The sequence below is a fragment of the Petaurus breviceps genome, unplaced genomic scaffold, assembly GCF_028583685.1.
Source record: "Petaurus breviceps papuanus isolate PSGF00001 unplaced genomic scaffold, PetGlider_PUasm1.0 38, whole genome shotgun sequence".
NCBI classification, from domain to species: Eukaryota; Metazoa; Chordata; class Mammalia; order Diprotodontia; family Petauridae; genus Petaurus; species Petaurus breviceps.
The window spans coordinates 21364563-21376612 of NW_027186304.1; the positions used below are offsets into that span (position 1 = coordinate 21364563).

The 12050-nt window shown below is 40.5% G+C and overlaps 1 protein-coding gene across 3 annotated transcripts in view; it reads left to right on the top strand.

Annotated features, from left to right (window-relative positions):
- The first annotated feature begins 4868 nt into the window (after nucleotides 1-4868).
- PIEZO2 (piezo type mechanosensitive ion channel component 2) overlaps nucleotides 4869-12050 on the top strand; it is a 557384-nt gene continuing 550202 nt past the window's right edge. Inside the window, exon 1 of one of the 3 annotated variants that reach the window (XM_069099626.1) lies at nucleotides 4869-6211. In XM_069099626.1, the coding sequence (XP_068955727.1) occupies nucleotides 6148-6211 (64 nt within the window). In that variant the 5' untranslated portion in view covers nucleotides 4869-6147. The remainder of the gene's footprint in view (nucleotides 6212-12050) is intronic. The other 2 variants (XM_069099625.1, XM_069099627.1) reach the window with 2 other exon arrangements.

The window sequence follows — 12050 nt, forward strand, 5'->3', positions numbered from 1 at the left end:
ACTTCTTCCTGGTCATGAGACTATTACTCAGCAGAGTAATAAGAAATATATGAATAAATCTTCCTTTAAAAATCAGGGGTGATGTATCCTTGATGCCCCACACTCAAATTCAATCACATAACAATGTCTAACACTAAGAAAGAAGTTATTGGTTTTAATTTTTTTTTAAATCCTAGGAATGTTCCTTAAGATCCAGACATAGATGATATCCAGGCATTTACTGAAGCAACTGATAGCCATCACTGCATGGGAACATTTTTTTATCATGTCCATATGTGGTGACACTATAGCATAGTTTCTGCTGAGAGTTGTAAGAGAAGACTGGCTAGATCACAATACAACTTTACAGAATTAGTCAGAAAATCTTTTTAGTGAGTTTGGCTATATGAAGGTATTCCAGAGAGTCAAACGATAGTGTTCTAATTTAGTCCAGAATTGTGATTTTTAAGAAAAGAAGGCTGATGATTCATTTACCAACTCCATAGTCAACTTAAATTTTTTTTCTATTCTGACCCCCATGGAGATATGCTGAAATAATTTCAGTTACTGTGGTTCTCTGTTAAAGTCTTACTCCTATCTATGACTCATAGTATGGAGATGACTCTAAATTTTTAAAAATTATGACAGTGGAGCATCTGGCCAAACTTGAAAGTCTTCCAGGATGTACTTAATGACGGACTGTATGTATGTCTGTCACTCAAGAACTAGTCTAACCCATTTCAGAGAAGGTCATGACCAAACAATTGGCCATCACTTGATGAGTTTTGATAGACACACAAAAAATAATGAATATTTTCTCTTAAGGGCAAGAGAAATTATAGCATTATGAATAGAGTATTATGAAGGCCAAATTAAAACCTGGGATGTAACAAATGCTTCAATTTCATGGCCTGATATTAGTAAAGTTGATTTCTCAGTTCTGCCAAGGAAACAAACCAGATTCACTTCCACAAACACTGATTCAAAGTTTAAACCAATGAGATTTCATATCCTTGCAAATAGCTAAAGTTCTTTTATAGGAGAATCATTGTCTAAAAATACAGAGCTGCTTTTTGGCCTACTTGGGACTGGCATAATGAGCCCACTTAGAACTGGAAGGATCCTTAGAGGGCATTGAATCTACCTCATTTTACAGATGAGGAAAACGGGTCCCAGAGAAGTCAGCTGATTTACAAAGGGTCATACAGTAAATATAGGAAATATAGGAAATGGTATTTCTGATCTGAAATAGAACATTCTCTACTACACTAAACACCCCATTCTGAACTAAGGCATGCTAGGTTTAGTATTGTGGCAGTCTGGCCTCTGATGCAAGGAGAGTTGGCCTCCCTTTTCTTAAATTCTTCACTTCATTAAATCTTTGCTGCATGACCCCAGAGAAAAATTATTGTAAGCTTAGTGTTAGGCTAATGCATATGGCTTTCTCAAAAGGAAGGGTTAAAAAGGTATTTGATATACAGTATGAATGAGACATAATATTTATTTATTGCTCAAAAGGAATGCTGACACAGAAGCCTCACATTTTTTAATTTGATGAAAATGAAGTTAAAATGGGAACTAGTGCCAATTTGTAACTAAGATTACAATCTGTTGAGAGGTTGATACCTAAACATCATTAGAACATAAAGCAATGTGTGGATTTCCTGATTAAGTATTTTACAATTGCTCTTAGTTCTGCCTTATCCAGACAACACGTAGGTCATGTTTGCTGGTAAATGACTAGACTTGGGCCAGTCTTCTTATCAGCAACTGCCCTTTCAGGAATGTTGGAGTAATTACTGGGGAATTCTCCCCTTGACATCATTTAGCTCCAACTCAATGGAACCCAGTACCACCAGGCATCTCAAACTCACCAGTTCATCTCTAAATCTTATCACATTCATCTCAGAATCTTAGATAATCTAAGATCAAGTAAAATGAAATGTATGAAACCCAGGCTCAAGCTTATCTATTCTTTTAGAGGCCATGTGCACATGGTCGAAAGGAAGGTGGGTTATAGCTTAGGGCAATCCGCCCCTTCCCCAACATCCTTCTTAATAAGTAGCTATAAACATAAAATGAAAAGCAACAAAGGAAGAGAAAACAGAGGCTGGGATTACTCCTTTTCAACATCTTCTTAGTCACTAGCATTCCTAGATCTGCAGCTAATAAAGGACCTCTTAGTTATCTTAAAGTATGAGTCCTTTATTCATGTCACATGTGACTGGAAGCAAGCTTTCACATGGTAGACTAGAACCAGGAAAAGCACCTTTAAGCATACTTCATGAGATGGCCCTCACTACTCTAGGTTTAGGAGCCGAAAAGGAATCTTTGAGGTCATCTAATCCAGGGTTCAAACTAAAGTGCCCGACTCCAAATCCAGTTTTCTTTTCACTATGCTATGGTTTGGCAGTATATCACAGTGCTCACTTATAACAAAATGCAAAATCCTCTTGGTGGGGGCCCCCCCCACCCCCCGAAGAGACTGAGCTGTAGATTTATATGAAACTAGCAGTTGATTAGGAGGCAGCTAGGTGGAGCATTAGATAAAGCCGGACTTCAAATCGAGCCTCAGACACATACTAGTTGACCTTGGGCAAGTCATTTAACCCTGTTTGCCTCAGTTTCCTCATCTGTAAAATGAGCCAGAAAAAGAAAAGGCAAACCATTCCAGTATCTTTGCCAAGAAAACCCCAGATGGAGTCATGAGGAGTCAGACATGACTGAAATAACTGAACAGCAGTAACAGTAGTTGATTACAGATAGAAAATATCATAGGTATGTGATACCCAGAGAACATCAGTTACAAGAGTGATGGCCATTGGACTTCAAAGGACCCTTTCAGCCTTCTCACATCTCCCTTTACCATCATGAAACACAGTATAGTAGAAAGTAATCCCAGGATCCAACTTTGTTAAATCCCAACTGTGCCCAAGGTCACAAAGGTAGTGACCAACAAAAGTAAGATTGGAACCACATTGGACAAGTTTCTATCATATCATGCCTGTGTCATTTCAAAAGTCTGCTAGTTGGTCTCCCTGTCTCAGATCTCTCCTTATTCTAGTCCATTGTCTACTCACCTGTCAAACTGATTTTACTAAGAGCAAGTTTGGCATGTCCTCCTCCCCCATTCAGTCAATAACAGTGGTTCCCTTTGGTCTCCAAGATAAAATGTAAAATCTCTCTTTTTTTGCCTTTTAAAGCTCTCCATAACCTGGCCTTTTCTTCCTTTTCTAATCTTTTTGTTCCTAATACCGCCCTAACTCAATAATCTGCAATCCAGTGACACTGGGATCCTTTCTGTTCCTTGCATTAGACACTCCATCTCCCAGCTCCAGGCATTTTCACTTGCTGTCTCTCATGCCTGAAACACTCTCTCCTCTTCTCTGACTCCTAATTTTCCTGGATTCCTTCAAGTCCCAGATAAAATTTCACCTTCTGTTAGAAGCTGCTCTGAATCCCCCCTGATGCTAGTAACTCCATTTTGCTGATTACTTCCAATTCATCCTACAAACATAGTCTTTGTACATAGTTGGCCACATGATGCCTCCATAATTAGAATATAAGCTCCTTGAGATCAGAGACTAGCTTTTGCTTTTGTTTGTATCCCAGGTGCTTAGCACAGTGCCTGGAACTTAGTAGCTACTTAATAAATTCTTGTTGTTGATGAAAACAAGGCTCTCTGACTCCAAAATCAATGCTATTTCCAACATACTATGTTTCTGCCTTTTAAACTAATTCAATTTAGCAAGCATTTGCTAAGTGATTACTACCTGCAAAACACTCTCCTAGGTGCTGGGGATACAGAGATAAAAACAAAGGAATCTCTGTCCTTAATGAACTTGTGTTCTGCTAGATCTGTGGGATCTAGTTCAAAAGGCTCTAAATATATGCTGAATAATCATTAGCATTCTTGACATTTATATAGATTTTAAGGTTTTCAAAGTGCTTCACAAAATTACATTATTTGAAAAAAAAGATGTAAAATCAAGAGAACAGAGGATTATTAATGTTGTCATTATTAATAAAATTATTCCAAATCATTAAATCACTGCAACAACCTCAACAATGAGCGAAGTCCCATTTTGTGTTGACTACACATTTTGTGTTTGTCATCCCTAACTATACCTGTGGTAGAATATTTCTCTCTAGGTTGACAAATCTATCGACACTCAGAAGATAATCTCAGAATATAGAACAGGAAAACAAAAGACTTATGAGAGATTGCACTACTTACAATATTGAAATAAACTCTTTCTTTTGCAAAGATGATGTTGAAGATAGTCCCCTAGTCTCCATGGAATTAATCCCTCAACCATGGCACACAATATATTGTCAAGAAGATAAGCTTAGAAACATAACTTTACACACACACACACACACACACACACACACACACACACACACACACCCTGGAGAGAAAACATAAAACACTTGTACAACTTACTGCTATGTCCTCAGCTAAACATTCTGAAATAAAAGGATTCTCCCCAATAATCCAAGTTGTGAAACTTACTGAACCTACTATGATGTTGTATATTTATAAAGGGAAAACAATTCCTTTTCTGTTGAAAATTCATAGTATTGATTAGGTTAGAGGCAGGTAAGAATGGGAAAGAGAGGTGTATGTCTGCACAATAAAGTCCTTAAAAATTCCCGTGTTATTTCTGAGACTTGACTATCAATTCTTGCTTCTTAAATAGTATATTTCCTTATCAGTTGCCCCTGAGGTTCTTGGTTGGCCCTGAACTTGGCCAGCTGGGCAAAGTGGGCATGATGCATAATAAGTGGGTGGATGTAGGATGGAGAACATCTGTTACAGTTGTGTAGAGAGCAGGAGGCCTGATCAGGAAGAGAATCCAGTTAGCCAGAGACAGGGGAGACCAAGACAGCTTCCTAAGGAAGTCCTAGTTCACATAGCCAGCTCCACACTCTGCTCTGGAAAGAAAGGTGAAGAGCATTTTCTCATCCTCTCACCACTCAATTACATAGGATGGCTTCCAGAGCCAAGACTCAGCTCCCCAATCCCTGTGCTTTCTGGGCGGGTCGGTCTGATTGGCTAGCAAGCCTGCCCATCACAGAGTAGGGTCTTGGAAAGTTTCATTCAAGGTGGAGAAGTGTGGGGGTAGAGAGCACCGCTGGAGTCGGGTATTAGCTTCGAGGGGCAGCGGCAGCTGCGACCGCAGCATTAGCAGGGGCAGTAGAATCAAGACTTGGAGGAGTCGGCTGGCCGGTAATTTGGATCGCTTTTTTTTCTTTTCTCTTTTTTTTTTTCTTTAAAGGGAATGAAAGCGGACAAATCAAGCAAAAGCCAGCCGCTGTGAGCGATGTAAATGATCTCGATTTTTGCCCTTAATCCTGGGATCCTTTTGGATTGCCGATTCAAAACAACAACACAATAAATCGACCAATAATGCAAAGCCTGTAGTGTCTGGGGATGGTTTTGCTCGGCTGGTTACCCAGGTCTGGGTCTTTCTGGCCAGAGGCTGAAGGCGTTGCAACTGAGGTCTACTGGGCACTCTGGAGCTCCTCGGCGTGACGGTCTGGAACAGGGGATTTCTAGAAGGCGACTGGGCAGCCCCGCGCTCCAGCTCCCGAGACGCCGGACCTGCTTGGGGCAGCGGGGCTGCGTGCTGGGCAACGAAACCTGCTTCGGGGTGGGTGGGGTGGGGACCGAGGAGAGAGGCAAGGGCAGGCAAGGAAAGCGTGCGGGTTAAACGCCCTTCTCTTTTGCAAACTCCAAATAAGAAGGAAAAGAGGAAAGCACTGACTTTTCAGTACCCCTACCTCACCCCCTCGGGAAAACAAAACAAAACAAACGAAAACAACAGCCAAGCAAACTCACAGCCACCAAATAGCCCTTCTCGATCCAACCCCACATTGCAAAGGACACCTTGAAGAAACGTTTCACTAACTTGGGATTTTAAATGAATTCATGGGCTACTCTCTTGATGTGGGGAGTTTACTGAGGTGTCTGCTGCAGAAAATCTACTGAGAGAGAGAAGAAGAAAAGAGGAAAAGACTGCCGAACAAAAGACATCAGTCTCAGGCAGGACCACCTAGACTGTCATGGGACTGTCCTCGGGGCAGTGACTTAGCCTTAGCTTTGTGTTCTTCCTGTTGTCGCCGACTGAATCCCCCGTTCCTGTCAGAAGTACCCCCGAAGCGATGGCCTCAGAAGTGGTCTGTGGACTGATCTTCAGGCTTCTGCTCCCTATCTGTCTGGCAGTTGGTGAGTAAATCCTTGACCATTGTTAGGGCCTAGGAAGAAGGGGGGAGTGACATTCACATATTCTTGACCACCGCCGGTGGTCTTGAAGATAAGAGATTGTGTGTCATTTCTGAGGACTTTATGTCGAACGCGTTGGATTTGGGGAATCAGCTGTCATTGTTAACGTCCCCATCCCAGATGTTCTGCAGCTGGGACTTTCCTCTCCTACCTTCTGCACTGGCAGAATCCGGGTTCCACTTGACTTTAGTTTCTCTTAAACTTTCTGGTTGAGGAGTTTGAACTGCCAAGTTTGATATCTTATGCCTAGGGTCTCCTGGAATCAATTCGTGTTGAATTTATCATAACATGTACATTTTATATCATGGAACATAGGCTTCTAGCACACAGAATGAAACTCTAGCAGGATTAAAGACAAACTTGACAACATTGAATTGGAGGTTTTCATCCTTTTCCGAAAATTTCTATTTGCCCGGGAATAACATCAACAACATACATACATATCACCTACCCTCTTGTTTACCCATGTTCCCCACAAAAAAAACAAAACTGAAAAACCCTAAACTCCACAGAGGACCTAAAGTGCAATCTGTGTATGCTGTGGATGGGCATGAAGGAGTTATGAAGTTGTTGCATTGAAAACCTTGCTTTTTCTCTAAGGGAAGCTTTGTAAATGCAGCAATAACAAATTTTTAATATTTCAATATAGATGGTACAGCCTCTTAAAGGAAATTATGCTTCAACTTTGAAAAAAAATCAAAGAGCCTCCTGTTGTGGGGAGAAATTTCTTTCTTCTATGATGCAGTAATGGTATTATATTGAATCTACTCCCCTCCAGTAGTCAGCTAATGGTTGGGAAAGATATGTTTTCTCCTCCAAACTAAAATTCTGATATAGAAAGTCTTTATGATACTATTGCATTTTAAATAACAAATATTTTCTAGTGGGAAGATAGTAGACTTTCTGCATGTCATTGTTCTGCCAGAGACACATGAAACCAAGATCACTTCAATTCTTTTCAAGTTTTGTTTGTGTTTGTTTCAGTAATTTGGTTAGGCAGTGGGATAAAACTTCTGGTGCTTCAAGGACAGAGATTGAGGTTCATCCCACTGCTTGAAGAATTATAAGCTTCAATTGCCATGAGCTCTAGGGAGCAGTAACCATTTTCCTGACAACCCAGCAAAGCTCCTAGAAAGCAGGATCCCAGGAACCTCCTGGAATTCTTTAGGAGTCACCAGTTCCTTCTTTGCACTGGAACCACTGATTTTAAGGGCTGGTCATTTTCTTCAGATATCACATCAGTCTTACAGACAACAGCATTTTGCTTAGATCTTTTTTTTCTTCTGAACAGTTTTACCAATTACTTTGAGATGATGATGAATATGATATGAATTTTGACAAACTTTTTTTTTCATCTCCTTTAGTTTTTCTCTACAATGGGTGGGAGTGGTGGAGAGGGAGAATTTGAAGTTTTCAGAAGCCAAGGAATTAAGACCCTGCTTTTTCACTTTCTTCTGTTTTGTTATCAACACACACACACAACTGGCCCACATCACATTGTTTTCTATTTTCAACTGTTCAAAAATTTCTGACTCAGGTTTCATGTGTGTGTGTGTGTTTGTGTTTATGTGTGTATGTGTAGGGAATGAGGAGGAGGAGATGACTTCTGGGGGACAGGAGAGGAAATTTACTGAAAGCTGCTTCCACCTTAATTTTCCTCACACTTTCTGATCAGTCTTTTTCCTCTCTTTTTTTTTTTTTCTTTTACTGTTGCAGTTTGTTTTATACTCTTTGGGAAGACAAGGCAATATTTGCTCTAGGCACCTTGCAACAAGGTGGAATTAATTATTTGAGCTATCATCTCGAAGGAAATACACCTCATTTGACATCTGTCAGGATTCCTCTTCCCTCGAAGTTTTTTGGTAAAAAACCTTTTTAGGTAAAGGGACGTGAACTCATAGATAAGGGTCCTCAACACATACTATCTTGTTTTGGGGGCCCTAAATGATCCACATTGTCAGTCTATTGACCATAGCATTGATTATCTCTCCCTCTAGTCTGCATTGTCTTTGGAAACGCAGCTAAAGAAACTTTGCATGAAGTAAGGAAAGAGATTCTAGGACATTAGCCCTTGGCGTGTCTAAAGGCCACTGAGGAAGGATCCTGAATGGGAGAAACCCTCATGACCATCTTCCTCCCCTCCCTCCTCAAGTTTATGTAAATAGGGGCAGTGAACTTGTTCCAGGAGTTAGAGCAGACACTGAGTGTAAATTCTGTGACTCTAAGGCCTCTGTGGAAAGTACCTTCGGATTTGCAGAGTTGGTAACGGTGGGGCCCCTCAGCATGCTGCTTCCCTTTGCCTCAGTTTCTGGTCTGCTAAGGGGAGTAGAGACCATGCCGGGCGACCGGGCGTGGGGTACCCCTTGGATAACTCTGAGACCCTGGCCCGTCGATTGAGGTGAAAGCTTGGGAAACGGTGCTGGTTAATAGCAGTTTCAGGAGTCACGCACTCTCCGTCTTCTTGATCCTTTTCCGACTTTGCCAGCTTGTGCACTGCCCGGCGCTTATGCTTGTCCCTTCTCCACCCACCTCCGCTTCCCAATCCTCCACGCGACACACTTGTCCACTACTGCCCCTGACAGGGCAAAGAACCTTCAGCAGTGCTTCTTTTATCTCCGCGTGCCAGGGGCGGGGCGGGGCTGAAGGGGGGCGCCCAGCTCTCTCCGTTGAGTCACTGCGAGGAACTCCTATAACCATTTCTTTGGGGGTGAGGTGAAGGAGGTGGGTAGGATAGTTGGGCGCCGGAAGATCCTGAAAGAGTGGCGCTGAAGAAATGTCTGGACCTAGACTGAACCTCATAGGTGTGCTGCTAAAGGGACTGAGAGATCTGCCTGCAGCTCACACCCTGTCCCTTTGATCAGCATTTCAGCATAATTAAGTCACTAACTCCAAAATTAAGCATCCACGCTAATCTTTGTATTCGTGTGCTGTTGTTGTTACTGTGTGTGTGGTGGGGCGGGGCGGGGGGGGGGGGCTGGGGGGGAGAGGTGCCTTTTGCATCTTTATTATTTTAAGGACTTGCACAGAGAGTGGAGCAAGAACAGATTTTCAAGGTTATTGGAGAGATTTCAGTTCCACCTACTCCCGAAGTGCCACTAAATCAAACATTCAGGTTTCCCCTAATATCCTAGGCAGAGATGTTGCAATGATCTGTTTGCTATTAGAATCGATTTTACATTTTAGCCGTCTATTTTTACATCTGGGAAAAATAGTCAGCAAAGCCAAATATTTTCAGAATCATACCAATCTCTCCTTTAAATCAACCTTCCTAATGGGTAGTGTTGAAAATTCGTGCAGAAATAGGTTTTAATTTTTCCCTTCTAAATATCAAATGAGAAAAAAAAACAAACACCTGATATTTTGTTAAGTGTGCTTGAAGACTCCCATACCCCCTATCTTTTTCCTCAACACAGGCTTTCGGATGAAATTAGGTAAAGTTATCTCCCTCTTTTACATATATGTAGCTCTTACTGTATACATATTTGGTTCAAACCTGTGATATTTTTGATCAAGAGAAGTCCAAGGAAGGAAACTTTCTCTACCAATGAAAATCTGAAAATGCCCCTCAATTTTTAATCTTGAAGAGATACCAGAGTAACCAGGGCTCTAAGAGATACCACGAATCTGTCACTCAGGGTGACATGGTTCTTGTGTTTCAGAGGAGAGCTAGGAATCCATGACATTCTAACACAGAAAACAGCTCTCTAAGTGGCCACACTGTTTTTCTCTCTGAGGCAGAATCACACCATGACCATTTTCTTTACTATTTAGCATGTTGGGAGCAAAATATTGCCTCTCCATTATAAATGGTGCATTGTAAGTGCTTTCTTATAGAATTTTAGATAGAAAAATCATCTAAAAGTTAGCTTAACTTAGAATCTTAAAATCAGAATAGACCTTAAATATAATCTCTTCCATTCATTTCAATTTATACATAAAGAAATTGAGGCCTCAAGAAGAGAAATGATTTGCCTCAGCAGAATAAAGACTAGGACTCAGATCTTTCCACTTCTGTCTTTCTGGAAAAAAAAAAAAAGATAGTGTTGTAATCTAAAGGAGAGGAGTTGGGGAGGGGGGGAGATACCAATATGCAAAAACCAATATAGCTGCAGCCTCACTCCCTCATTAAAGTTCATATGAACATCATTTATGTACAATCTATAATGCTACCCTTCATATAAAAAGATGATGCTACTAACCCATGTCAGCCTAGTTCATACTCAACATTGTTTTTCCTGTGTCTGTGAGGGATTTGTGCTTATCTGCCTACACTAACTTGATCCATCATCTTCTGAAACCAGTGATGGTGCTGGGCCTGGAATCAGGAGTACTTGAGTTAAAATCCAGTCTCAGATGCTGATTTGCTGTGTGACCTTGGCATATCACTTAACTTCTGTTTGCCTCAGTTTCCTCAACGCTAAATGGGGATAATAATAGCACCTACTACCCAGGTTTGTTGTGAAGATCAAAGAAATAGCATTTGTAAAAAGTGCTTAGCATCTTGCCTACCACATAATAGGCATTATAAAAATGCTTATTCCCTCCCCCCTTTTATGTAGAACAGTTTCTATTTCTCTATATATACCTTTTCATCTGAACTATCAACAATACTCTCTTGCTTCATCAGCTTCATGACTAAGGACAGTAAGAGAATGGTTCACCTGAGGTCATTGAATACTGATCCAGAGGGGATAGAGCTAATGAAGTGATGTCATTGGTGTTGTGATCTGATTAACACAGATGAAATAATGAAAGAACTATAAGAACAATCAGGTAAAATAAACACAAAAAATGACTATATATGAATAGTCTTGCAAGTGTAATAATTTTCTGTAACTTCCTTCAGTTTTACTTAAATTTCTGTCTAGGAGCTAGTTTAGAAAAGAAAAGTCTACTGTTCTTTCTAGGAGAGCCCATTTTAAAAGTGTATTTTATGCATATTTCAAGTCTTTGGAAGAAAGACTTGATGTGATTATCCACTAATATCAGAAGTGTTTTTTTCCCTTAATATGATTGCTTTAGTGTCATTGTTAAGAATGATCAAGTCCAGATTTATTCAATTGAGACATTTACATTAACTTTTTCACTCTTCTCCCCTTCTTTCATGTTCATTACAGTAGGGGAAGTTTGTGATTTCATCAGGATATGGAACTCCTAGTTTCAACTCTCTACAAATACTGATCGGTATATTTTCTGTAACTTAAACTCTTAAAAGTTGTCTGGGAGGGGCAGCTAGGTGGTGCAGTGAATAGAGCATCGGCCCTGTAGTCAGGAGGACCTGAGTTCAAATGTGGCCTCAGACACTTAATACAAAAACTAGCCATGTGACCTTGGGCAAGTCAATTAACCCCAATTCCCCTCCAAATGCAAAAAAAAAAAGTTGTCTGGGAAAAATCAGAGATTTAGGGACTACTAGCCCATGGTCACATAACTAGTATGTGTCAAAGATAGGACCTAAATTCATTTCTTCTTAAATCTAAAGTTGATCTCCTCCCCCCCCCCATCTATTACAACACACTGCCTCTTATTCATATGTGTATATAATTGTTCTCTGTTTTCAAACTTGCAAAATCACAATATTTGGGAACAGCTAAATATTGATTGTTTTGTTCCAATATAAATCTTATCTTTATCACTTACAGGGTCAATTAGAAAATCCTGTTTGGTGTTCAAAGGCCAAACTTTCCAGTCTTCTTACAACTTATACTTTACACCCCCAAACCCCACATACTGTGAAATCCATTAACACTGGTTCTGGAATAACGTGACATTGTTTATGCCT